Raw genomic sequence first — 27,476 nt, 5'->3', positions numbered from 1 at the left:
CAGGGGGCTTCCCTGGACCCCAGTGTGGGTGGGCCAGATCCAAGAGAGCATGCAGGCTGGGGGTCCACCCCCCCCCCCGACCTCTTTCCTCCTCCCCCATGGCCACCCCCTCTGCCTCCTTTTCTGGCTTCCCTTGAAAACAGCGCCACCTAATGGGCAGATCGCCTCCCCAGGCTGAAGCCACTGTTTACATTCAATACAGGGGATTATTCGAATACGACTTGGTGCGTTTAATGCTGTGGCCTTTCGATATTGCTAGGAAATTAAGAGCGAGACAGGGGAAGGGGACAGGCATAATTTCCCCTCCCTGCCTGTCTCCTCTGTTTCCCGAATCTATTGGGTAATTTTTACCAAAAGCTTTTTTAAAAACCACCCATGTTTCTCAACAATAAGAATATCATTCAGAGAATCTTTTCATATTTTCAGTCGGATGAAATGCATTTCTCTGCCATTCTTTAATTAATCCACCCCCCCCCCCAATGTTTTCTTTATCCACTAGATTTCATTTATTCGGTTAGATTTTTCTGTTTTCAATTATTAGTTTTAAGGTCTACATTTTAACTGTGAACTGCACAAATCCTGGCGTACGAAACCAAAAACAGAACTCCTTTATAGTTATACCCATAGCAATTTTTAGCAGACAACATTCAGTAATCATATTAAAAAGAACTGAATAATAGAGTTTATTGTAGATCTTAATAAAATGCCCGATTATATTAACAATCTGTGCAAACTTTTTATCTTATTCTTTTGATTGAATACTTAAATTATCAGGGAGGATCCAAAGAATTCGGTTTTCAGTCGCCTTCCAAACGCGGGTATAAAAACCAGGGAGCTTCTTTGGAAAGCTTCTGTGCAACTTCTGTCTCAAACTAGCACTGGGCGGAAGTGCAACCCGCAAATCTGGATTTCTAAAACTCCATTTGAGGAAACCTGATTTTGTGTAAGCTCTCCCTGGGAGTGACGAGAGTTAAAAAGCCCCCCCACCCCCACCTTTCTCTCTCTCAGGCACGCAGACCCCCGCCCCTCTCCTCTCAAAGTACAGGGCAGCTCCAGCGGGTGGGAGGACCAACTGCCCCTCCCGGAGATCAGCGCCAGGAGCCTGTGGGGTCCAAAAGGCGGAGGGGCAGCAGGGGTGGGTGGGTGGGTGGTCATTGGCCTCCTCAGAGTCTGGCAACTGAGAGGCAGATGTTTGAATCTAGAGATGGGGTCGCCAGACTGGTCACATCACTCTGAACCCAGAGGTTTTAGGCTCCCTGGGCTGAGTGACCGGTGGGAGCGTTTGAAGAGGGCTGGACGGCGGGTGAAACGCTTTGCGCTCGGAAAAGCCCGTCCTTTTGGTCTATTGGCCTAGTAGTGTTCTACATGCAAGCGGTTGATAGGGCAAGGGAGCCTTCTGCCATGCAAGGATCTGCCCGGGTGGGGGTCCCGTGGGGTCCCGCTGGGTTTCTTTGAAGCAGGACTGGAGTAAAGTGAGCACCGCTATATATCTCTTTGGCCTCTTCCCAGCGAGGACCTCAATAATCCACAGCTGTCGCCCAAAGCACATTATTTCTTGAAAAACTTCTTGTTCAGAAGGAAGATGAGAAGGTTGACGTTGATTTTGGCTCTGTCAAACATTTTCATGACAGCCACGCCTTCATACTGGAGCTGGAGGAGGTCCTGAAAGGAGAGAAAGGGGTCTGGCGTGGCCCCTCCTGCCTGAGCAGGGAGGGGTCAGACTAGACAACCTCCCAGGTTCCTCCCAACCCTTCTGCAGCAGAACGTCTCCACGTGAACCATCGTTCGCAGGGCCCAGAATGGTTCAGATGGGATTCCTGCAAGTGGTGGGGGGTGGCCTCACTCGGTCGACCACCATAATTAAAATCATTAAATAAGCCCGATTCAGCCGCCCCCCCCTTACCTGGTAACTAAGCTGGAAGTTTTCCATATTGACCCCCATAAACTTCGCCTGGACCTGGAACTTGCCAGCTTCTCGGGAAGGGATAATGTCAAAGATGACATTTCTAAGTCTGAAAAAAAGAACCGGGGGAGGAATTAAAGCCGTGGCGTTGGGGGTGGCAGGCGCTGCCGGGGCCGGTTTGCTTTTCCCGCAGCAGCCCGAGAGAGAAAAGTTCGGCCCTCGCTCAGTGCAGCCGGCTGGGATGCCCGGCGTTCTGCTCCCTCCCAGGATGCGCCCAGGACGCCCGGGGGGACGGGGGCGGCAGGAGGGAAGGAGGGAGGATCTGGACTTACTGGTTTGGCGGGAGGGCCTCGATCTCCAGCAGGACCCCCTTCTCAAACAGGCGGGCCGCTGTGTAGTGCAGCACAGCCTGTTTCTTGCTGGGCCTGAAAGGAAGAAAAAGGGGTCAGCCTGGATGGACGCCAAGTCTCCCCCCCAAATGGCTTTCCTTCCGCCTGGACCCCAACCTGGTCAGCAGGGAAGGAGCCAGCCCAGGTTCCCGGCTCCCCCACTGGCCAGTCTTCCCACAGTGGACCTGGGCACAGCTACCGGTCAAGGAATGTCGGGGGCCTCTGCTTGGGGAAGGGAAATGGGGAGGCGGTGTTGCAAGGCCTTTCTGGTGGGGGGGGGAGCAGCTGCCACGTTCTTTCAGTGGCTCCCTGAAAGTCACAAAAGAAGGTGAGGTGAGGTGGGGGGTCCTCACCCTCCCTGCCAAGGGGGGCTCAAGGCAGAACCTCACTTCGCTGCCCCCTTAATCGGAAGAGATTAGGAGCCCCTCCCCACTTTCTTTTCAGTCCCCTGAGGGCTGCCCCTGCCCCTCACCTGACCTGGCCACACCTGCCAGGTGCCCTTTATCCCCCAGCCAGCCGGGGCCCCCCCGTACCTGTCTGCAGCGGCCAGGTTGTCCAGGCAGGTGCGGAGATACTTCTGGTAGTAGTCCACCTGCTCCCGGTAGAAGCGGCGCTTGGAGGCCAGGCCTCGCAGGGTCTGCTGCAGCTTGGCCAGCTGCCCCCTGCGGCCCTGCCGGCGATGCCTCTGGCAGCGGATGTCCTGCGGGGAGGGAGAGCAGCCCAATGCACCGAGAACGGCCCCCGCCCCTCCTCTGGGACCCCCCACCCCCACCCGGCTTCTCAACCAACCCCCAGGCGGCCCCCTATTTCACGAGGGAAGGCGACTTCAACTCCCAGCTACGCTGGCTGAGGAATTCTGGGAGTTGAAGTTCCCGGATCTTAAAAGAGTCACCAAGGCGGAGAAGCCCCCTGCGCTGGAGGCGCCTCCCTCTGGCCCCCCAGGAGAGGAACCTTCCCCACGGCAGGCCTAACATCGGCTTCCGTGCTATTTTACTCCTCCCGTTTTGCAGCAACCGTTAGCCAAGATGCACAGCCCACCCTTGCCAGGCAGGCCAGAGAGCGGAAGAGGCCAGGGGTTGCCAACCCTCCTCCCGCAGGGCAGCTTCTCCGCTGCCTGGGTCACCTGGGCAATCTCGCGGAGCAGGGCCTGGGGCTGGCCGGCCGAGCCCGCCAAAGCCAGGCGCTCCAGGTTCTGGAGGACTTCCGTCTTCTTCTCCGCCAGGGAACGGTGGGCCCGCTCTTGGCTCTGCGGGTGGCCAGCGGCCCTTCTCCTCCACAAGAGCTGTTGGTGGAGCTGCTCCTGCGGAAAAGGAGGTTGCAACTCGGACTGGTGGCTGAGGGACCGGCCGTAAGTGGAAGGGGACCAAGTCAGCTACAGCCCAAACATTCCTACACAAGCGGAGGGTCCCGTTGGTGTCTCTCCGCAGACCAGCAGCTCCCGTCATTCCAACTGCAGAGTTGATTGCTTACTGGCCTCCCCAGGGCCAACTGGGGTCCAGTGCGGCTGTCCTGGGGGTGAGGGAGACCCTTCCCCACGACAGGAAATGTGAAGGAAGATGGGCTTTTATTCTCTTCCGGTTCCGGAGATCCTACCGATGGGTCTGCATTTCTCCCATCACCTCCACGGCTGCCTTCCCAGAACCCCCTAAGCAGGGTGACGTCTGCCGGGGGCTTAGAGCCTCTGTGGGAAGGGGCGGGGCCACCCCCGCTTCACCTGGAGGAATCCGGAGGGCAGCACCTGGGCAGACTCGGCCCGGAGGCCCCCGGGAAGGGCACTGCGCCCCTGCTGGGCAAACGGGGGCCCTGCTGCCCGCTCCACCCACCTCCTCTTCTGATGCCTTGGAGTGCAGGATCTCAGCCAGGGAGTCGCCAGGCTGGGACTGGATCACGTCCACCAGCATCCGTTTGGTGCTTCGTCCCAAAAAGAGAAAGGCCAGAGGTCACCGGTCACTGTGGGCAGAGGCTGAAAGGGTCACGGAGACGCTGCCCAGCAGGAGCCCTGGGAGAGGTCACACTGTCTGAGCTCTTTGGGCTGGGATTCTAGGAAATGGACCCACAACTGATCCTGCCCCGTTTTCCCGGGGCCCCTTCTTGACCAAGCTGTGACCCTCAGGGAGCAAAAAGGGGCCCGTCCAAATTCCGCTCTGAGCCACCGTTTGGTCAAGAGCGGCTCTCTTTGCAAGCCACCCCTCTAGTTCTCCTAATGCGTCTTCGTCACAACGCCAACACGGCCACAGGCGTCGGGCGCAATAAGGGTGTGAGGCGTTGAACAAATCTAGATGGCCTCGGCCTTCTCCGCCCGAAGGGGCCCTTCGCAGCGAGAGAGTGGAGCCCCCCACGGGGCGGCAGCTGCTTCCTCCCTTCAACTGGCTTTGCACGCAACCTCCGACCGGCCACTTTCCCCTGGCTTCCCCAGTGGCTACTTGTGGGAAGCCGGTGGGAAATGGCAGCGGGGTCCTTGCTTAACCACCACGATCGTAGCCACATGACCTCACGCTTTACCTAAAGTCCTGCACTCTCCTCTTCCCACCAGCTTCCTATATCGCGGAGTGTCTTTGTGCTCCCGAGTGTCGTCACCCGCTTGCTATTCACGGGGTTTGGGGGGAGCCGGGCCCGGCCACCTTCCCTCGCAAGGGGACGCAGTCACCTACCTCAGCCACAGGCCTTCGGCACCTGCTTCCCCCTCGGCTTCGGCCTCCACCCCGCTGTACCTGCCGCTGAGCGTGAGCGAGAGCTCCGTGCTGGAGAGCTGAGACAGCGCGTCCTCCCAGGGCCCGTTCGCCCCCTGCCCCGGGCTGTGGCCTGCCGAAGGACAGCAATCCAACAGGTTCATGGGAGCGAAGGAAGAAAGCAAGGCGGGTGCCCCGCACTCCTTTGGGCGGATGTTTGCATGGGTTGGGGGAGCCTATAACGTAGGGCACCCCAGCCGCGCGAACCGAAGGCCAGGGAGGGAGGAGAGGACGATAGAAGAGAATCTCTGTAGCTCAGGACTGAGGCATGAAGCTGAGCTGGCTTGTTTCCCTGAAGACCTTTCAGTCCCAATCTAGATAACATCATCAGTGCTAGAAGGTGGTAAGGTTTGCTCCAGGGGTGGGCTTCCAAAAATTTAGCCACCAGTTCTCTGCCCGGTTGCTGGGTGGGTGTGATAGGCAACCTATCTATCCCGTCTATCTTTTCTGTCTGTCTGTCTATCTCTCTATCTATCGAATCTATCTATCCATCTATCCTGTCTATCTATCTATTTTTGTGGATATATTTACTGCTTTAATGTTTGTGATTGTTTTATAATTTTAGAACTGTAAGCCACCTGGCCACCTGGTTGAGTTGGGTGGCTTCAGAAATTGAATGAACGGAATGCAGAAAACTGAGACGGGAGAGACACGCCAGTCTCTGGCAGGCCAAAATTAGGAAGAGCCTGCCAGCACCTTTCCCAACTGGCAAACTTTACTAGGACTGTAAATTCTGGTGAGCCGCAGCCTTTCATAGGACAGGCATCGGAAAAGGTGCTGCCGGAGGCCTCCTCTTTGGGGCGGGAACAGGGCCTTCACTCCCACGCCAATAGAGTACCGGGAGGGACGCCATCCGTCCGAAGGGTGCCCACAGCTTACCTATCAACGCGGCAACGGTTGGCACCTCTCCAAGGTCTTGCAAAAGTTTGTGCAGCACATCCTGGGGATCGGGAGCCAGGGAGTGCTGGTGTTCCAGCAGCAACTGTGGGGTTGGCAGAGAGGAAGAAGCAGAGAAGGAAATTCCCGGTTGCCTTATTTACACAACTTGCCTTTCCAAATGGAGTAAAACCAAAGATCATTTGGATAATCAAAATACAGCCTTAAAAACATGAATCAATGAAGGGATAAGCAGAAATAAGACAACAAAGGTGAAGGATCTGAGTAGCAAGAAAGCCGTAGACAGTTACTCTAAGTCAGGGGTGTCCAACCTCGGCCACTTTTAAGTCTGGAGGACTTCAACTCCCAGAATTCCCCAGCCAGTTGGTCTACAAGTCTTAAAGCGTCCAAGGTTGGACATCTGCCGCAAACCAAATGGCTTTGTGGAAAAGAGATACAGCCAAGGGGGAAACTAGAAGGCAAAAGTGGGTTCAGGTCCATAAAAACTATGGGCTTATTTTAAAAAAAGCCAGATTGTTGGATTTTCACGTGTCAAGCCATAAAGCCTGGCTTGCAAACTCACAAAATCACAAACAAGCAATCCAGAGATTGGTTTGGCCTACGCACAAAAGCAATGATTTCTCTCCCCTTAAATCATATATTTTTCCCTGACATTTGAGGTTTGCACCTTGTGGGTTTTGACCAGCTCCCCAACCGTTATATAGACCACTGGTTTGGTGATGGCCAGCAGCTCTGAATATTTGTCCACATTAAATCTCTCTTCCGGTTCAGGGACCAAACAGGCTGCGTCGATGAATGCTCTGGAAGAGACAGAAGGAAAAAAAACAAAAGAACATGGAATCATGGAAGGGACCTTGGAGGTCTTCTAGTCCAACCCTCTGCTCAGGCAGAACCTATACCATTCCAGACAAGTCCAGTCTCTTCTTAAAAACCTCCAGTAATGGAGCACTCACAGCTTCTGGAAGGAAGCTGTTCCTCTGGTTTATTGTTCCAACTGTCACGAATTTTTTCTTCAGTTCCAGGTTGCTTCTCTCCTCGATTACCATATTTTTCGGAGTGTAAGACACACTTTTTCCACCCCCAAAAGTAGGTGGAAATATCACACATGTTGCCTGCGTAGCTCCAAGGGACTCTTGAGGATGAGCAGACGGAAGGGCGTCCCCCTTCCAGCCGCACCCAGCCAAAAGCCAAGCGGGCGGATTAGAATATATGCTGCCCCCATAAGGTGGGCAACTGGGGGGACTCCCAGTTAACGGGCCAGGGGATGCCAACGCAGGCATCCAAGAGCTGCAAATGGGGCAGGGGTCCCATTGCACTTGGAGTGGGGAGGGACGCTCCTTTGGTCCTTCTTCAGGGTTTGGGAAGGAAGATAACGGGAGATGAGGGCGGGCGTTTCATCCCCTGACCCACCTGAATTTATGGTGTGTTTCCTCCAGGTACTGATTGACCACGTTCAAGTGGCTGTTTTCTCCCTCGAAAAGCTGGCTGGCAGCCGCGTGCTGCAGGATCTTGGCCACGGAGGCCAAATTGCGCCGCTGGTCAGGGTGCAGGGGTGCCCCAGCAGAGAAGTCCACCACGTCAAAGCCGTCTGGCGCCACCACCGCTGGGTTCATGAAGCGATAGTAGAGCAGGTTGCCCACCACCTAGGACGGGAGGGCGGCAGGTCTTACTGGAAGGAGCTAGGCTGGTACCTAGGCGGCTCATTGTTTCTGGCGGCGCCAACGCGTCTGCTGCTGACCCTCCTGTTTGAGTTGATCCACCCATTCCCAGGGCTTAGGAACTTGGAGAACCTCGAGCCAAAATACTGGCCCTCCCTCTTGCGAGCTGCTGTGATGGGGCCGGCCAGTATGGACACAGGGGCCACAAGCGTTTTCCTTGAGTGAGCCTCTAAAGGCAACTCCCGAGCTGCTTCTCTGGGCAGCCACGGAGCCACCGAAAGGGGTGCCTGGATCAGGACAACTGGACAAACCCCCTCTGGACTCTCCCTGGGGGGGTTCCCAGGCAAGGACTCAACCAGGTTAAAGCTAGTTTTCAAGGCCAATCAAATCGGGAGGGTGCTGTGACTGGCCGGGTGACCTTCGTGCTATCTAACACAGAGTTTTCATTTTCGCAGACCAAGGACGGGCGGAAACAGCTACGGATCCCTGCCCTGTAGCCCCCCCTCCCCCCAACCTTTGGGGCACCAGGGACTGGTTCTGTGGAGAGGAGCTTTCCCACAGACCGGAACAGTTTCTGGCCTGGTGCCGGCCCAGAGACCGGGCGTGGGGGGGGGGGACCCCTGCTGTAGCCCATCCCAAGGGGATGTCAAGGTTCTACGGTTGACTGATAAACTCATCAAATAACCTTAAATGGGGGGAAATAGAGCAGACCCTGGCCTACCCCCTCACCCCACCCCACCCCAGGCTCCAGACCTTGTAGATCTCTCCCTTGGAGGCATCTGGAAACTTCTCCGTCAAAGTTGCCTTCAAGACCTTGGCCACGTAGCGCATCCCGTACCTGAAAGGACAGCCAGATTTTATTCCTGGGTGGGCAGGAAGTAGCCCCCCTCCCCAAGACGCAGCTCCTGGGTACGCTAAGAGAAGAGGGTGGAGAAAATGGGTCAAAAAGGGGGTCCGTCTGTGACCTCCCCTCTCCAGTATGGAGCAATCCGATGGAAGGGTAGTTTTGGTGAGCATTAATCTGATGGGTGTGAAAACTGTCCACCCCACCTCTCCAAAAGGTTGCTGTTTTTATTTATTTATTTAGCGTATGGCATCTACGGACTCATCAATCGCTGATATACAAATTTAGTTGAAACAAAACGCCAGCATAAATATCTGTGCAATAGAAAAGATAACATGCTAAATGAAAATAAAACCAAAGTAAGGTTTTATAAGGGTGCTGATGGGGAAGTGGGATGTGGGGCGGTCAGAGGCCCCATCTAGCCACAATTTTGCCTTTTCTCTCTTCTTACCTTGACTCAGTTTCCCCCCACAGGGTTGTTTGCAAAGGTAAATTGCAGACTGAAGCGTCTTCCCTCTTTGGAGGAAGCATTATACACACGTACGTCCCGGGAACTGCTATCACTATGTAGGGATGGGACCCTCCTGGATGTTCATTTTATATTTTTGCGCAATGCCCTGCGGAGTTGTTGCTTAAACCCAGGGCCAGTAACGTTGCAGCGGCTGCGTGGCCTGAAACGGGGGCATCTTTTTGCCATGTTGCCTAAAATCCCAGCCCGTCTTTTCGTCTGCCAGCCCGGCGGCTGCCCCCGCCGGAAGCTTCGCGTGAGCTAAGACCGGGCTGCCAACTCTAGCAGGCCTGAAACCGCATTGTGGCCATTCCCTAACGCCAGCAGTTTGATCTCCTGCTGAAGGGGGCAGGTTGGGAGCCAGGGGCCAAGCCCAGCGTGAGAAGAACGGCAGCAGAATGCAAGAGATGTGGCACGAAACCCGTACGGGATCTTGTCCACCGACGAGAGGATGGCCGAGAGAAACCTGTCTGCCAGCACGAGGAGATGGCCGAGGGAGATGTCCAGCCGCCTCTGGACCTCTGGGTGGCCGAGGGCTTGTTGTGGGGTGACGTTGTACGGCAGGTGGCTGGGGAGAGACAAAAACAGTGGCAGCAACTAAAGACAACAGTGTGTCAGCACGGTTGCCGTTTCTACCTCCCACAATTGAGAGTCAGTGTCAGTTTGCCTCGTGCAGAAGAGACGTTGTGGGTGCCTGCCAGGGCCACGTCTCGGCTCCCCTCTGTCCTGCCCTTGTTGGAGTCGGACTCTGAGGGGGGGATTGAGCAGCTGACAGGGAGTGGGCGTGGGGCTCTGGTGGCTGTGGAGGAAACGGGGGAAGGGCACAGTCCGGCTGGGTGGTCAGAGGAAGACCCAGGGCCACCCCCTCTTCATCCTAGGGCACGGAGGGAGGAACGGAGAAGGGACCAACGTGGCTTACGGGAGGGGAAAGGGACCTGATTCCCTTCATTAGTTGCAGCTGGGAAAACAGGATATAAGAAAGGCACAACAGCCCCTTGCTGGAAGCAAAGCGTGCATTATCTTTGTCGAGGCTTATCTGGGTTTTGGTGTCCTCCCAACTGTGTGTGCTGCGTTATCTTTTGGAAGTCTGCAATTTATCATCCTGGCCTGCTGTGTTAATGACTCCAGTGTGGTTTGTGTTGGGTTTTTTTTTTATTTCTAATTATCCTTACTTTTGGTTCAGACTGCATTTACTTTCTTCATAGACTGCTTTTGGCAGAGTTTGATATCAGGCGGAGGATAATTGGATGTTGGGGCTCAAGTCGGAGGCATTCAAGGGAATTGATTCTACCATTGTGACTGTGTTATTTTTGTGTCACAGCCCAGAGTGGAGAAATGGCCGCTCTGGCTGCCCACCTCTTCTGTCCGCTCTGGCACTCCATCTCGTTGATCCACCCCCTGTAGATCTCCACGGGGCTGGTGCGGATGCTTAGGCTCCTGTCGTGCAGAACCTCCTGCACCGGCTCTGCCAGGATCTGGCGCAGGGCGTTCTGCCCACGGGCGTTGCGGTAAAAGCTCACCACCATGCGGATCACTGTGGGGTTCCCCGTGAGGATCTCCCGCAGCTGGGTCACTCTGGACCTGGGAGGAAGACAAAGGCAGCACCTCGGATCTGGCGGGAGGAGGGCGGCCAGCATCTGTGGCCAGCATTGTTTTGCTCCGGAACAACATCTCGGCATGTGCAAGGAGACACAAGGTTAGAAGAAGAACAAAGAACAGAACAGAGATCTCCAAGCCTGGCTAGCTCTGCTGGCTGGGGAATTCTGGGAGTTGAAGTCCTCCAGGCTTGAAGTGGCCGAGGTTGGAGAGCCCTGCCCTAAACTGTTCTCGGAGGGTGGGGGGAAGCAGGGAGGGGGAGCCAAGGACTTACGCAATCTCCTCTTGCAGGGCCCGCTGGAAGAGCTGGAGCAGAAGGTAAGCCTCTCTGGGGCTGGAGGCGTAATTGTAGAGGCTGAAGACCACCGACTCCATGAACTTGGTGGACTTGTTGGGTGGCATCTGCATGAGCAGCCTGGCCAGACACACCGGCTGAGTCTGGGAGGAGGAAGGAGAGAGGGAAACAGCAGGAAAGGGCTATTGATGCGCCAACGGCTTTCCTGGACCGCGAGCCCCACTCGCCCACCCCGGCTGAGGGCAGCTAACAACCGCTGAGCCGCCCGGACGTCCAGGCAGGGGACCATATTCCCGGGGCACAAACCACAAACCCGGGTGGTGCAGTTGTCCAAGCTCGGCTGCAATTTGATCAAGAATAACTGACATAGATCGCAAGGCTTAATCCTTAATAGGACCAAGATTAAAGATCTCGAAGTTGCCTCTTGGATCTAATATTACTTTTGAGGGTCTGGTTCAATTTCACACAAGCTAAACCTTTCTTCCTTCCTTTTTGCATCATGGCTGTGCTGATAAGGTCTGCCTTAAAAAAAAGAGGGGCTACACAGGGGACCAACGAGGGGCCCCGTCATAAAGCAGACGTGGCCTGATGTTACTCTGTAGGAGCCCCGACTGAGAAACTCCTTGTCGGGCGTGATGCGGTGGGGGAAGGGAGCCGTGGCTCGCAGCTTTGCCTCTCGCAAGGGCTGCTGGTCCAAGGCCACCAGGTGCTGCCCACCTGCAGGTGGTAGAAGAGGTGCTGGTAGGCCTCGAGCGCCTTCCGCTTCTCCTTGCTGAGCGCCTTCAGCCCGTTGTTCTCCTGGCTGACGTCCATCCTGCTGGACAGCTCCTCCTTGTTCTTCTTGGTCAGCGTCTTGCAATGGGACACCACTTCCTGCCAGGGGAGAAGCCGGACAATGGCACCCCCCCCCCCGCCTCCAGCTCTCCCCTCCCCACTCAGGAGGCCGCTGGCAGAAACAGGCTGTCCCAGAATGGGAGGGTGAGGCTGGGAGGACACACAAGGGGCCATTTCAACAGACACACACACGCACGCGGCAAGAGAAAGCAAGCGGAGAAGCAGCTTTGGAAGAGGCGGGCAGAGGTGAGGCTGGCGAGGAGATCGCCTCTGCCTCTACCCAAGAAATGACCCCTTGGCCAGGCAGCTCATGGGCTCCGCTGCTCAGTAAGAGCCACTTCCGCCTTCGGGTGGAAAGGTCAAGGACAGGATTATTCCACCTGGGCCACTTTAAGACGCGCGGACTTCCACTCCCAGAACACCGCAGGGCTGGCCGTGGAATCCTGGGAGTTGAAGTCCTCCCGCCTGAGAATGCAGGTCAAGCGCTGCTCTCCTCTTCCTCGGGAGGCTAAAAGCCCGCAGGTTGATTCCCACAGTGCAAAACATTTACCGATTGCTACTGGGTGGTTTGATTTGACAAGGCAGCAACTTTGCCTCCAAAACTGGGGAAGGAGCCGCTTCTAAGCCAAGAAGGCCGAATTCCTGTCCCTGCGTAGAAACCGAGCGGCCGCTTCCACCGGGGCTCCCACCCTCGCCCAGAGCCCCCTCCCCAGCTGGAAGCAGCGCTCCCTTCTCCACCTGCAGGGTGATCCTGTTCTTGACCAGCAACCCGATCTTGATGTCCATGAGGTTGAGGTCGCTCTCCAGCTGCTGGTTGGAGCGGATCCCCCTGGCCAGCTTCTCCTGGAGCCCCAGCAGCTCCACCTCCTCCTGGGTGTCCCGTTGGCTCTGCTCCAGCAGGTGGGCGAAACGCCGGATGACACGGAGTGGGGGCTCCCTGCAGCGCACTGGCAGCCAGGAGAGAGAACGCAGAACCGGCCATCACCCTCCCTGCCCCCCGGACCTTCCACATCGCTCAGGGTGGAGGAGGGAAGGCTCCGTGGTGACCCTCACCGGCCCCCCCTTGAAGCAGGGCCCAAGTGGGAGCAGCGATTCCCGCCAATCTTGGGAAGGAAGAGCCCAGCCCTGGCTACTCACCCAGCATCCGATAATCCTCTCTTGCCTTGTTGGCCCGGACGAAGGCCTGGATCTTGACCACGGCAGCCACCTGTCAGAGACGCGGGACAAGGGACCGCCTGCTCAGGGCCTGGCCGGGCCACCTTTCCCCGCTCACAGAAGCCCCCAAGTGGGGGAAGCAGGTCAATTGGCCCACAGTGTAGTTTGGGGGTGAGCCTGGTTGGGTAAATCTAGTGATTTTCCAAGCCGAGACGGCCATCCGGGTGCGCCCAGAATTCACCAGCCTGGCTTTACAAGAAGGACCAGCCCAGGAAGAGGGAACAGAAACGGCCACAGCAGATTTTCTGCCCTTCCCAAGAGAGGTGGCTGGGTTGCCCACAGAGAGAAGGATGTGGGGGGACAGAGAGCAGTAAAAAAATAAACCCTGATCATTGGATCATGTTGATCCCAAAAAGCTGCCTGCTAAAAAGTTGGCTGCTCCAACCCATTTCTTCTCCCACCTGGAGCATGGAGGTCGGCGAAGACGAGCGACAACAAAAGGATGACTTTATTTAGAGCAGGGATCTCCAACCTTGGCCACTTTAAGCCTGGAGGACTTCAACTCCCAGAATTCCCCAGCCAGCAAAGCTGGCTGGGGAATTCTGGGAGTTGAAGTCCTCCAGGCTAAAGTGCCAAGGTGGAGATCCCTAATTTAGAGAGACACACATTAATTGGGGGTGCAGAATGGAGCCTCCACATTCAGGAGCAACCCGAGGAGGGAAAGGCCTGCAAATGGGCTCGCTGGAGACATCGGGCCGGGAAGACCCCACCCCACTACCAAGGGAAGACCCCCAAACCAAGCAACTTTGTGACCGTCGGGACAGAAACACTCACGTTCTTCCTGAAGTAGCGCAGGCGTTCCAGGTACCGTTTTCGGGCAAGCCACATCCGAACCCAGGACTGAATCTGGTGCAGCGGAGATGGTGGAGGAAAGCCAAACCATTGGCCTCTCACAGGGAAGGCCCAGCACCACCCCCTCCACTCCCCCCGCCACTCACTTTGATCGCAGCGGCTGCGTTCCTCCGCAAGTAGCCCGTCCTGTCCGCGTAGCGTCTGCGTTGCAGGTGACCACGCCAGGCGGCCTGGGGGCAAGAGGGCAGGGGTCACCCTCCCAACCTCAGGGGCTCTCCCCTTGGACCAGCCCTGTCTTCTTCCAGGGCCTTTCCCAGCCTTCCTCACAGACTGGAGACGGGGCCCCCACGCCCAGCCCTCCAGAGGCAGCTAATGCCCAGCCGGTCCGGGGCTTCTGACCTCCAGAATGGGGCATCGCTGCTCCTCTGGGGCAAAGCCCCCCCCCCCCACTTTGGGCACCAGGGACCGGTCTGTGCCGAGAGGGTTTTCCCGCAGATGGTTCCGTGTGCTGCCTGCATCCTGCAGACGGGGCTTCACTTGCTTGCCCGGCCCGGTTTCTGGCAGGCCGTGGCCCCGTGCCGGTCCACGGACTGGGGGCTCAGGGAGCTCTGCTCTAGGGGCTGTGAGGACCCCCCACCTCTCAAGATGGGTCCAAGGAAGGAGCCCTGCGACAGATCGGGGGAGGCGGCCTCTCTGCAAAGGTGCCCTGCACCCACCTGGATTTGGGTGGCTGCCGGCACTTGCCGGGACAGGAGCCGCTGCCGAGCGGCCCAGCGCTGGCGGAAGAGGAAGCCCCGCATCCGGGCCTGCAGCCGGACGACCAGCCAGGCACGGGATTGCCAGAGGCGCTGCCGGTCGTGGGTGGCAGACACGCGGGTGATGGCCCCCTGCGGGAGAGACAGACGAGCGGCCCATCGGGACAGCTCAGCACACCCTTCACTCTGGGAGGCGCGAAGGGTCCACCCGGGGGGCCCACCTGATGCCCCCCCAGGCTTTCTGGGAGAAGGAAAGGTCCAGAGGAGGCAGAAAAAGGGGGGCAGCCTGTGCCAGGACTGGGACCTTCCCTGGCGCCAATGACCAGGCGAATCCAAAGCCCCCCGTGGTGGTGCTTTTCTGCCCATCCTGGCTCTGCTCCCCTTCAAACCCCCAAACTCTCCGTGCTGCATTGCACGGACCTGGCGGGGTCCCCTGGCTGCACATGCTCTTGCCACACCCACCTGGATCTCCTCTCGGCTGAGGTGGGCCGTGTTGAGGGCGAGGGGCCGGGGCTGCTCCCAGGAGCCCTCAAAGGACCGCAGGTGGAAGTAGTACTCGGAGCCGTCCCTCAGTCTGTGCCGCACCCAGAGCGCCTCCGAGTGGCCCCCTGCACACACACACACACACACACACACAAGAGCAAAACATTACGGCCAAAGGTTGGACGAGCAACTTAGAAAGTGGGGGGAGCCTCCCCGCAGCATGGACCCCCTTTTACCTGCCGGCCTTCGTGCTGCCAGGAGGGCACTGAACTGTGCCTGGTAAGCTGCGGCACACTCCGCCACCACGCCACAGAGGCCCACGTCCGGGCTGCGCAGGACGCGCACGGTCTGCGCTGCATTCCCCTCCTTGATGGCCTGGTTGATGGCAGCAAGGCCCAGGGCCACTGTGGGAGAGCCAGAGGGGGCTGCGGCTGGGGCGGCAAGCCGGGGTCCCAGGGCGGTGGGGGTGTCTCTCCCAAGCCCCCCCCCCAGGTCCAGGCGGCCCCTCAGCCCCTTTCCTTACTTTGCTGCGCCGCTTTGCTCTCCCGGTTGGCCTCGCAGACCCCCTCCTGGATGTCCTCCCACCACAAGAGCACTCCGGGGTCTCCGGCCGCCTGCGCAGGGAAAACAAAAGGGCCCCCGCTCTGAGTGAGCCGCCCAGACACTGGCGGTGCAGCCAGTCTGGCCCAGGCGGACGAATCGTGGCTCCTCCGGAGAAGCCGCGACCGCCAGCTCCACAAAAGCCGAATCTGCTGTGCGTCGGTAAAACAAACCCAAGACCTGTGCAGGGGACGGCCGTACATTTCCCACACCAGGCTTGTGAGGTAGGTCCCACAGGGAGGAGGAGGCCAACCGGGGTTGCCATCAGCCCCACAGACGCCTCTGACCCCTTCAGGCGGTTGGAACCTTATTCCTCAGCAGTCCCAACTCTTGTGGCACCAGGGACCGGAGTCCTGGAAAGAACCACCTCTCCACAGACTGGGTGTGTGTGTGTGTGGGGGGGGTGCAGTGATGGTTTTGTGTGTTACTCGGAGCTCCAGCACATGCACGGATGAAGCGTCTCTCACTGGTTCCTAACAGGCTGCCTGGAAGTTGGAGAGCCGCGAGCTTTCCCGGCTCGCAGACTTTACGAAAAACCAGGCGCCACAAGCTCCAATTGTGCAAGCCAGAGAAGGGGCCACCGGGTTCCTTCTGAGTTTGGATCCCATAGACCCGTGATGGCCAACCTATGGCACATGTGCTGGCACGCAAGATCACATGCTCCAGATCAGAGGAGGCCCTGCGCATGGGTGCCCACCTCCTGCCAGCAGCCGAGCGCCAGGTATCTGCCGTGCATGCATGTGGGGGCGGGGTGCATGGGGGACATGTGTGCACCTGCGCAGAGGGGGGCACGTGTGCATGTGCAGGGGGGGCAACGCATGCATGCGTGTGGGGGTGCACGCGCATTGCATTATGGGTGCAGGCACGCAACGACAAAAAGGTTAGCCATCACTGGTATAGACGGACGCGGATCTCCTCGTGCACTGCCTAACTCAGCGCTTTAAGATGGCCGGGGGGGACAGACGGACTTCAACTCCCATAATCCCCCCCCCCCCCAAAGTTCCCCAGGTTGAGAAATGCTGGTCTAACTGGCGGCCCAATGGAAGACAAGCTGGCCCAGATTGGCAGGTCAGGGCCAGGGGTTCCAGCCTGCCCGCTTTGGGGACTGGGGTGCTGATCCTCCCCGACTGGTACAGATGGCAGAATCCGCACGGGAGCCGCTGCTTCAACTCCCCCCCCCCAAAGCCACAGGGACATCCAATTCCAAAACCGAAAGTTCCCAATTCTGGGAATTGTAGCACAGACAGCTGAAAGGCGTCCAGAGTGGAGCAGGTGGAGGTGCTACTCCCAGGAAAAGAGGCCAGAGGAAAAAATGCGATCGATCTGGTTTCTATCGGTTCCTAGCACCGTTTCCTGCTTCCGGCAAGAGGCTCAGCCAGAGAGAACACACCCAGTTTTGGGAGCGCCTGAAACTTGTTGGTCCGGTGCCTGGTGGTGTTTCTGCATTAGCCCAGGACCCCACCCCAAACATCTCCCCCGCCCCCTTTCCCTACCTGGGCTTTCTGCCTCAGCCTCTGGCCTAGAATGAAAATGGTAGCGCTTGGCTGTGGGGAGCACCACGTCGGAAAGGCCGGCAGAAGGCAGGAGCAGAGCTCTGAGGGTCTTCTCCGGACAGTCGCCCTGCAGAGCCTCGTTGACCAACCGGACAGCAAGGATTTCTGCAACGAGAGAGGGAGGTCTCGGCTGAACCCCGGGGCCGGAGAGAAACACTCCAGGAATTATCCCAACGGGGCACCTCGGTGTTAGCTTGAGGAACTTCCTGGCAATTGGTAGCTCCGGAATGAGTCCTGTATTTATTTTTATTTATTGGGTGGCAAACACACATCTCCAAGGGAGATGGGCAGTTAAGAAATATGGAAAATAAACCCCCTTTCCTTCTCCTATTTCCCCCACATCAACCATCTGTCAGGACTCCAACAAATCCACCCCCCTTCAAATCGTAAGTCTCCAGCCGCATCTCTCAGAGAAAATAAAATTGATTTATTAGAAGTGGCCATGTTGGTGTTAGCTGGATGCAGCTGGTACTAAAATACATCATTCATTTTCCCCTTGACCCTGGTCTTCTCCCTCCACCCCCCGGATGTATATTCTCCAATGGGACACGTCCATAGCCAAGAGTCATCAATCATGCTCTCCAGTAATATTCTTGCACTCCGACAACTTTGGGCTGCCAGCGTGATTATCTAGGCACTTAAGGAATGCACTGTTTTCCCCCCACTCCCTTTTTGCTGGCAGCTAAAAAGACCAAGGAGTATCTTTGTAGTTGACACAATCCTTGGAAGTGGGTTGGGCCAAGAGTCACCCCACTGGCTCCAACGAAGCCTCCGATTCCAGGCGCCCGAAGCTTCGCTTGCTGCCCCAGAGGCCAAGACAGGCCCGCAGCCCAGAAGGGCTCTTCAGCTGGGAGGCCCGGCCTGGCCCTTCGGCTCTCGGTTGCAGCCCCACACACAACTGCCCACCACAACGGACGCCGAGTCCCCTTACTGTCCTGCTCCTCTTGGACGGCGGTATTTGCGTCCTTCACCGCGGCCTGGATGTCGTTCCAACTCAGGAAGTCGCGCCGAGTTTCCCGAAAGAGGCGCTTCTGTGTCGACAGGCCTTCAAAATAACTGCAGAACCGAAACAAAAGGGAATACCAGGCCGGAGCTGCAATGAGCGTCAGCTAGAATGCAGAAATTAATCACGGTCTACAGGTAGCCCTCGACTGACAGTGGTTTCGTTTAACGACCAGTGACAACTTTCTTGGAAAAAGGGACTTGCAACCTGCACTTACGCCCGTCACAGCACCGCTGTGTGTATCTCATCACAACCTCGCGTCACGAGATTCAGCAATTCACAGCCTGGCAACCATCTTGCACTTACCATCGGCTGCAGCCATTGTGATTTGTGACTTTTTCTGGGCCAATTTTCAGCAAAAAAACGTCCATTGAGGAAGCTGAATTCAGTTCATCATGTGATTTGCTTAATGACCATGGCGATTCACTTAACAACTGCCATAAAATTTGTCATTAAAGTGTGTTGAACATGACAATTTACAGTGGAAATTCTGGTCCCGGTTGTGGGGGTGATCTGTGGACCAACTGTCCTCTAAAGCAGGGTCCCCAACCACCGGTCCGCGGACCGTGCAGTCCGCGGAACAAGTCCTACCGGGCCGCTGGCTTTGCTGGGCGCCGCCATCTTTTTGATGAAAAAATGCTTCCGGTGAGCTTTTCCGGGTAGAAAGCTCACCGGAAGCACGTTTCATCAAAAAGATAGCGTGCAGCGCTCGGTGAGCTTTTCCGGGTGAAAGCCATTTCTACCTGGAAAAGCTCACCGAGCGCTGGCGCCATCTTTTTGATGAAAAGTGCTTCCGGTGAGGTCACCGAAGCACTTTTTCATCAATAAAAGATGGCGGCGCCAGCTGATGCTGGTACCGGGCCGCGGCGTAAAAAGGTTGGGGATCACTGCTCTAAAGGGGAGGAATTTCTGGACTGTCAGCTGCCGTGCACCCAGCACCAGGTGCTGTGGAGGAGGAGGAGGAGGAGGAGGAGGAGGAGGGGGACCCCATGCTGAGCCGGGCCTCTTACCGCTGTGCATGGCTCTCTTCGACGCTGGAGAGTCCCAGGGCGGAGCTGAGGAGGCTCCTCCAGAAGCTGCGGCTGTCTCCATCCTCGAGGGCCTGGTTGACCAGCGCCACTGCGGACAGCATCTCCACGGCCACAAAGAGCTCTTCCTGGGCCAGCTTCCCCTGCAACCCAGGAGGGCCAGGTACGGGCTTATTCCCCAGGCCAGGTGCGCCCCGCAGAAGCCCCAAGCAGAAGCCCCTGAGCCAGCCGATGGCTTCCCCTCACAAGGCGCCCCAATGAGACCTCTGCAGCCCAGGACAGGCACCTGACTCCGCCAATGGCCTCTGGAACTTTCCTTTTAATGCTTATTTTGCAAATAGGGGAAAGGGACTCTTCATCTTTAAATAAAAAAAAAAACCCCGACGTGAAGGGTTCTGGGCCGAGAGGCGTGAAGATGAGGCGCGAAGGGAAAAGGAGGGGAACAGGGAGCTGCTCTGCACACAAGGAAAGCAGCAGCTGTTTGAGGTGGGGTCCCCCCCTCCCAGGAAGCCTTCGGGGGCCCCCGCTCACCTGGGGGTGCTGCCGCTGCAGGGCAGACAGGTCTCGCTGGTAGAGCCGAGCGGCAAAGGGGAAGACCTCCGGCAGCTGAGCCTCGGGGTTCGCCAGGGCGCGCACCGTCTCCTCCGCGATTCCTCTTCGCAGTGAGGCATTGATGTGGCTCACAGCCTGGGCGGCTGGACAGGGGCAGGGGGCATTCTCAGGCGTTTGAGAATAAGGTGGTGTTGCGGCAAGACCGGTAAGGAAAGACCCCGGACCGAAAGGGGAGGTGCAGGAGTCCCCGGCAGAACTCTCCCCAGGGGTCCTCTGACCCCCCCCCCGACAAGAGCAAAGTGACAGCCAACCAGCCAAGGCTGCCCCCCCCCCATAGGTCTTTGCCCTGGAGCACAACGCCACTCACCGGCACGCTCCTCATCACTTCTCTGGTTGGCCATGTAGAGTCCAGCTTGAATTTCTCCTTGCTCAAGGAAGTCAACGTATCCCAATTCCTGAAGAAAAAAACAAAAGAAAAAGAAAGAAGGGAGAGAGAAAAGGAAGGAAGGAAGGAAGGAAGGAAGGAAGGAAGGAAGGAAGGAAGGAAGGAAGGAAGGAAGGAAGGAGAGAAAGAAAAAAGGAGAGAAAAGGAAGGAAGGAGAAAAAAGGAAGGAAGGAATTAAAGAAATAAAGGAGAGAAAAGGAAGGAAGAAAAGAGAGAAAGAAAGGAGAGAAAAGTGTTCTGAATAAACCACGAGGAAGAGAACTGGCAGAGATGATCAACATTAGCCTTGGTAGAAGACCGTCGATCAGGGGTCTCAAACACAATTTACCTGGGGTGAATTTAGTCTGGGTGAGGCTGGGCTGCCATAATATTATACTTTATATTATACTTTATATTTATATTATACACTAATATTATACTTTCATATCACGGTGGGGGCCACAGGATATCGTCCTGAAGGCCGCAATTGGCCCGCGGGCCGCGAGAATGAGACCTCTGGCTTAGATACTGTAAGCAGGCGAGCGGATGCAGCTTCCAACTGGAACATCCCTGGGCCTCTTGGGGTGTTCCCAATTCATCATAAGAGGAGCTTCTAGAGGAGCTCTGGGCTCCCCTATTGGCATTATTGGAGGGGAAGAGCCGGGGGGCCTCCCCAGTTTCCTGGATGCCTCCTAGCCCAAAATACGCTATTCAGGTAGAACTCAAGAGACTCAACAAAACGGTTGTCCAAGAATCCAGGACAGGGAGGAGACGACTTCAGGGGGTGCACAAAATGCTCCCACGGGATTTGGCAGTATCTGAGGGGGAGGGCATGATTTCACAGGCAGCCCCCATCCCAGAATCCCCCTTCTCTTCCTGATTTCTCACACTCTCACAGGAGGCCAATGCAAGAGGAGGGTCATCCAGGAAACGCCCCCCTCCCTCCCTGCTTCCTTGGCGTACCAGCGCCTTCTCTTCCCGGTCAGCGGACAGTTGATCCAGGTACCAGCCGGCGTTCTCCCGCCGCAGGCTCTTCAGGGCCAGGATGGGATCTTGCAAAAGGTGGTACAAGGTCTGGGGGTCCTGGGCCTCCAGGGCGTCGTCCACCATCTCAAGGGCCCTCCTGGCTGATGGGGAGGAGAGGATCGCAAAGGACTCACGCAAAGACGGGGAAGGACAAGGGGCAGGTCTGTTCTGCAAGCAGCCGAGCCGATAGCGGCCCAGGCTTAGCAGGGACCCCTCAGAACCCCCCAGATCGATGGCCAGGCCCTCCCCACTCGGGTCAGGGAAGCTGGAAAGGCCCCCATTTCTTCTACACTGAAGGAGTGTATGAGGTAAATAGGGGACGATTTTTTGAATTATTAGAACAAGGATAAAATTTACTGAATAATGAATGGAATAGCAGTGTGAGATAAAACTGCAAATATGACAGATAAAAGTAATTTGTGCAATGAAGATAGAAATGAAGCAAGAATCTTAGACAATATTGTAAAATAAGAGAGGAGAATATTTTAAGAAAAATGAAATAAGCTAAGATGCGAACTGGAATTGGATAAAACAAGCGTAATGCATTTAATATTTGGGAATATTTGAAGGAAAATAGAACAAGTGATAATGTGATATGAAACGGAAGGAGAAAGATGAATATGTAACTAGGGCCATGTTTGTATTGAAATGTAAAAACCTGGAACCACACTGCTTGCCAAAAAGGTGGTTTTTAAAGTGTAAAAATAAAAAAAAATTATTAAAAAAAGAAAAAAGAACTACCCAGAACAAGGGCCAGACCCACACAAGGAATTTTCTCTCAGTGCACATGCAAAGCAACAGAATAAGGATAGTCATAATTCCAATGAGAGAGACGAGTAATGAAATTAGGAAGGATAAATAATAGTTCTTACAGCCGTACTACGTAGACAATGCTAGTGATAATCAGCGTTCCTCCAAGTCCTCCCCAAACAGAATGGGAAAAGAAAGCCAGCCACGGTTAGAGCCTTCAAGAGCCCAAACCATGGTCTGGACCAGCGTTTCTCAGCCTGGGTGAGTTGAAGATGGATAAACTTCAACTCCCAGAATTCCTCAGTCAGCCTAATTTATATGGTTTCGATCCCCGTCCTGGTCTACTCACTGTTCACCCAATTGATGCTGCCTTGAATTTCAGCTTGGGTCAAACAGCGATCGTAGATGTCTTCCCCATCTGGTATCTTCTGCAGGGGCTGAGAACAAGCAAAGGGAAAGCCAAACGGTCCCCATTGGGCCACCTCCAGGATAGCTCCAAGTGAAGGAACGAAACGCAGGAGGAGAACGAGAAACTGACCGGAGGGAGCCGGGATTCAGCCCACCACCCGTGTTTGCCCCACTTGGAACTTACCAGACAGGGGGGGAAAATTGCAAGCAGAGGCTACTTTGCACCCCCTAATTACACATTGGCAAGCACTTTCCCATTTGCATCACCGGGGATGGGAGCTGAAGGCACCTGAGTAGAGTTTCCCACCCCGGAGCGCGGAGAGGCTGCTCACGTGTCCCAGGACCGCCAGCAAATGGTCGGTTCCCTTCTGCAATCAACCGAGCCCGACTCAGCAGGGAGAACAGGTAGGGCATTTTGGGGGGGTGATGGAAGAAACCTTCCTCACCCGGTTCTTTCCGTTCTCGGCCTTCTCTCCTTTGGCCCGGCAGAGCTCTTCCTGGTAGGGGGCCCCCAAACTCTCCTGCACGCCCACCAGCATGGCGCTGGGGTTGCCCAAAGCTGCCACGGTCTCTGCCACGATCCCCACTTCTACCGCCCTGTTGATGGCCAGGATGGCCGCGTGCACTGGAGGGGAGAAGCCGGATTAACGTGGTGGGGAGGGGAGAGCGGCAGATCCCACGGACCAGACCAGCGACCAGCGCCTACGGTACCGGCTGCTTCGTCGACCGAGAGCTCCTCAGCCAGGATGCCGCCGATTTTGCTGAAGGTGGGAAGCTGCAAGCCGTATTTCTCCAGCTCCCCTTTCATGTGGTTTATTTCCTCATCTGGAATAAAGCAGAGGGGAAGGGCAGGGGTCCAGGGGCCGGGTCAGGCCAGAGGGTCTGGGCTGCCCTTCTCCCCCCCCAAAAAAATCCCCCCCTCCCATCGATCAATGTTTAATGAGCAGAATCCTGGAGGTGAAAGGGGGTTCTTGGGCCATAAGAAACTGAGTTTCTTCATTCATTCATTCCACAAGACCCATCGGTTCTCCTACAGCAGGAGAGTCCAACCTTGGGCAATTTAAGACCAGTGGACCAACTCCCAGTATTCCCCAGTCGAACTCTGGGAGTGGAAGTCCGCATGTCTTAAAGTTGCCTCGGTTGGACACGCCTGTCCTACAGCAACACAATGAGCCTAATTCACAGTCCAAATGCCAGATAGATGAAGCGCCGCACAAAGAAGAGAACCAGAGGGCAGGGAGAGGTTGCATTTTTTATAGCTGCCTTCAAACTCTAGGATTCTGTCAAAAGGCGCCAAAGAATCACCTTCTGCCCGTCTTACCTGTAAAGTCAACTTTTCCATACAGGTCCTGAATCTGGGAAGCCAGCCCTCGCCTGAACAGGTATAAGCTGGAAAGCGGATGAGAAAAACGATGGGGTTCAGCGTGGATCGAACACGAATGGGAAGACGGATGGCTCACCAAGCGGGAGGCGCGAGGCTCACCTCAAGGCGTGGATGCAATACACCACACGAGGCATGTTCTTCTTGTCGTAGATGTCGGTGGTCTCGGGGTGAAAAATCTGGGACAAGGGAGGGCGGGGGGGTGTCAGAGCACGGAGGTGCCCCTCTGCCAGACACGAAGGTGGGAGGGGTTCAGGGCCTCACCACAGGCAGCCCGACGCGGCTCATGGCGTCTCGCCAGCGGTTGATGTTGTCCGTGTGCCGGAAGTGGAGGCCGCAGGCCTTCAAGAGGGAAGGGAGAAGAAGAGAGAAGGCGGTCACCTCTCCCAGGCCCATCACGAGACGCTGGGGGCGGGGACCACTCCAGGAAGGCTTGGCAGCAGTGGCCAGCCCCCTTTGCTGGGCCTTGGAAAGGCCCAAGCTGTAGTTCCTCCTCCACAAAATAGGAAGGTGGAAGAGTCTTTCTTCTAGAAGAGGGGAGTCCAACTTGGCAACTTGAAGACGTCAAGCCCTGGAATCCCACAAGCCTTCAAGTTGCCAAGATTGGACTCCCCTGTTCTAGATGGTCAGGTGGACATGGGAAAAGTGAATGGGGGGTGTGTGTGTCCCCCTGTGAGGCCATCTTGCCCTAGGATTCCAGCGACGGGGTCCTGGGCTGGGAGGAACACCTCTCCAGCCTTCAGGTTGGGGGAGAAGCCACCGATTGTCTCAATGAGCAGAAGGGGGAGGGAAGGACCAGCTGCCTTGTGCCCAGGAACGGCTGAACCCTGACCAGAACCAGAAGCTGCCCGTCTCCCTTTGGGGTCTCCACCCTACAGTCTCAGAAGCTCCTCCTGAGCCAAACCCGAACTCGGGTGGCCCGCAGGAGCCCCAACTCCAGGCTTCCCGCCAGCTTCGGGGCTTGCAGGGCGGCCTTTCCCAACCTCCCCTCCCATTCCTGGCCTCCAGAGGCCCCGGGAGCAGCTCTTGGGCCCCAGAGGGGACCCCCTGCCTGACCGGCAGCCCCCGTGAAGCCCCCGTCTCCAGCCCTGAGCCCCTCACCTGGAAGCGGGCCTGGTCGCGGTCATAGATCTTCCCCAGGGGAAAGGCGTCCGGAGCAAAGAAATGTGCCAGCTTGGCCAGGGTGACGCCGTTGCGCAAACTCTCCTCCAGCTCTGTCGGAGGGGGCAGCGGCTCCTTCAGGCAAGCCTCCATCCAGCTGGGGGGGGGGGGAAGTGGGGCAGGGTTATTACGCCTCTCCAGCCCAGGGCATCCGTCGGAGCAGCCCCTCAGGAGACCCCCTAGCCTGACCTGGGACTTGGGGCAGGGGCGTCCACTGCGCAGAACTACCCCAAGACCCACTGTCCTTTTAAAACGAGGGGCTGCCCCTCTAAGACCTCTGGCCAAGGGGGGGGGGGAGCAGGAGGAGGAAGCCTCTCTGGCCAGTTTCCTTGTGGACCTTTTCACTCCTGCGCCCACATCCCTCCTGTCCCTTGTCTCTGGGAGGCCGTCCAGCGGCACCCCTTCCCCGAAATAAGGCTGGAAGAGGCCCCCCCATTCTTTCTTCAGAAGGGCAGTGATGGGAGGCCCCATTCAGACCCACTTGGGCTCATCCAGCCCCTCCCCCATTCAGGTCCACCTGCTTCAAAACATCAGCAAGTTCAGACATGGGAAGTCAACCTGATGAGGAACAGCCGAATGGCCGGGCAGGGTTTCTCAACCGGCAGGTGGACTTCAAATCTCAGAATTCTGAGGGCCAAGGTTGAGAAACACTGCCCTGGTGAATCCCGCAGGGAACAGGGGTTGGTCCAGATGACCTCTGAGGTCTTTCAGCTCTCCAGCCTGATCACCTATTATAATTAGGGCCTCCACGTTGTTCTTGGCTCCTAGCAAGAACACGGATCGATTTTAATCCACCATAATTGATCACACATATTGCAAGGGAAGTTACAGCTTCTTGCGATCTTCGGTAGGGGGGGGAGTCTTTCAAATACAAAGGGCTTCCCTCTGAAGGTGAATTGGGGGGAGGTTTCTCTCCCACCCAGCCACCCCCAAAACTGTCTCACCGCTTGGCTTCCTCCAGGTGGCAGAGATACTGGTAGGCCATGTTCTGCCGCCGCCTCTCGTCCATCTCATCCGCCGTGAGACGCTCATCTGGGGGGGCCAGAAAGAATTTCACCCCCCAAGACAAAATTCCAGGAGACCCCCGATCAATTTTATAAGTTGCCCAGGCACCTCACTGGTGAGGTGGGCAGAGTATACATTTAATAAATAAGTAACTGTCCTTCTGGGCCTCCCAGCCCCCAAATGAAGGGGCCCAAGATGCCCCCCTCCATCCAACTCCCCCCTCCTGGAATTCGCTTTCGGTTCTGGGGAGGCAACCCGGCTGCTCTGCTGAACTGAGGGAGGAGCGTTTTAGGCCAGCAGTTTGTGAATCCAACCTTTTGTGGCTTAGTCAGTGAGCCACAGCCAAGGGAACCACAAATGCAACATGCCACAGCAAATGTCTGGAGCCTCTGGACGGTTTCATGCAGAATATTTGCATGGATACAACAGCCACACCAGCGCACGCAACAATCTGCACCTGAGCTTTCTCCAGACCTTGAGCTTATCTCGAGGACATGCTTATTTGTTCTCTGCCAACTGAGTCGTGTTTCTCAGCCTGGGCAATTTTTTAGAGACATGGACTTCAACTCCCAGAATTCCCTAGCCAACAGATAAACAAACATGGCTGGCTGGAGATTTCTGGGAATTGAAGTCCACGCCTCTAAAAGTTGCCAGGATTGAGAAACATTGCTCTGAACCAGGGACAAGGGCCCCACAAGATCAAACAAACATCAAATAAAATAAAATAAAGCAGGGGTCTCCAACCTTAGCCATTTGAAGACTTGTGGACTTCAACTCCCAGAATTCCTTACCCCGGCTATGCTGGCAGAGGAATTCTGGGAGTTGAAGTCCACAAGTCTTTTGTGTGTGTGTGCGTGTGTTAATTAAATATATTAAATATAATTTATTAAATAAATTAAATATAATTTATTTTGACAACATTGACAAATACAAACATAAAACATCAAATAAAACCATCTTTCCATTATATACAGTGTGTCAGTTGGTACATATCTCTTGTGCACAACAGTCCTTCTCTTCTAGTTTAGATTAAACTTCATATTATATAAACCAACTATGCCTATTATATTATTATTATTATTGCTTGTTAGACTCTAATTCGAAGTCCACAAGTCTTAACGTGGCCAAGGCTGGAGACCCCTGGAAGGAAGGACGTGATTTCGACGCCTCCGCTCCATTCGGCGCTTTCTCTGGGGCCCAAGGCCGCCCTGCTCCCAACAGCCGAGCCCCGCCTGAAGCCCCCCTGGGCCCGGCCGACCCCACGCCCGCCCTGGGAGGGGCGCCCCCGGCCAGCCAAGCCCCGCAGCCTGCCGACCCTCCCCCGCCCGGCCCCCTCTCCCGCCTCGCTGCCCGCTTCGCGTCCTCCCTGCGCGGTCAGATGGGCGAGGCCCCGCCGGGGGTCTCCCTCCCTCCGTCCCTGCCCGGCTGCCCTCGGCCCGCAGACTCACAGCCGGAGGGAGCCCCGCCGCGCTGCGCCATGGCTGCTCCTGCTCGCTCCGCCCGGGCGGTTTGAATCTCCCGCGCCGCCGCCGCCGCCGCCGCCCTCGCCCCGCCCGCCCTCGCCCCGCCCTCTCGTCTGGGCGGCCGCGGAGAGCTCCTGGGCGCTGTAGTTTCCCCGCAGGAGGCGTGGCCGGTCGGAGCCCCGCCCAACCTGCCCGCTTCCCCCTCCCGAGCGCGGAGAGATGGC

At 56.5% G+C, this 27,476-nt stretch overlaps 1 protein-coding gene across 1 annotated transcript; it reads right to left on the bottom strand.

The window, feature by feature from the left end:
- Positions 1-657: 657 nt before the first annotated feature.
- On the bottom strand, positions 658-27,298 carry IQGAP3 (IQ motif containing GTPase activating protein 3). The gene is given in 39 exon segments (XM_087943761.1): positions 658-1,662; positions 1,904-2,012; positions 2,236-2,328; positions 2,826-2,992; positions 3,416-3,592; positions 4,116-4,203; positions 4,944-5,094; positions 5,901-6,003; positions 6,586-6,718; positions 7,329-7,561; positions 8,330-8,414; positions 9,356-9,496; positions 10,285-10,509; positions 10,799-10,962; positions 11,537-11,692; positions 12,392-12,600; positions 12,791-12,860; positions 13,643-13,714; positions 13,807-13,890; positions 14,377-14,547; positions 14,878-15,023; positions 15,135-15,302; positions 15,422-15,512; positions 16,992-17,027; positions 17,029-17,156; positions 17,983-18,107; positions 19,065-19,225; positions 19,614-19,777; positions 20,002-20,089; positions 21,022-21,185; positions 22,184-22,271; positions 22,689-22,867; positions 22,954-23,067; positions 23,564-23,631; positions 23,726-23,802; positions 23,888-23,965; positions 24,725-24,881; positions 25,729-25,816; positions 27,238-27,298. Coding segments are annotated over 39 exon segments (4,896 nt in total). The 5' UTR covers positions 27,269-27,298; the 3' UTR covers positions 658-1,548.
- Positions 27,299-27,476: the final 178 nt, after the last annotated feature.

Source organism: Notechis scutatus, chromosome 14 (assembly GCF_049901735.1).
Source record: "Notechis scutatus isolate UNSWTSFEM ecotype Mainland chromosome 14, rNotScu1.2, whole genome shotgun sequence".
In the NCBI taxonomy this organism is placed as follows: Eukaryota; Metazoa; Chordata; class Lepidosauria; order Squamata; family Elapidae; genus Notechis; species Notechis scutatus.
The sequence above is the reverse complement of the archived record's forward strand: the minus strand, read 5'-3'. Positions and strand labels throughout refer to the sequence as shown.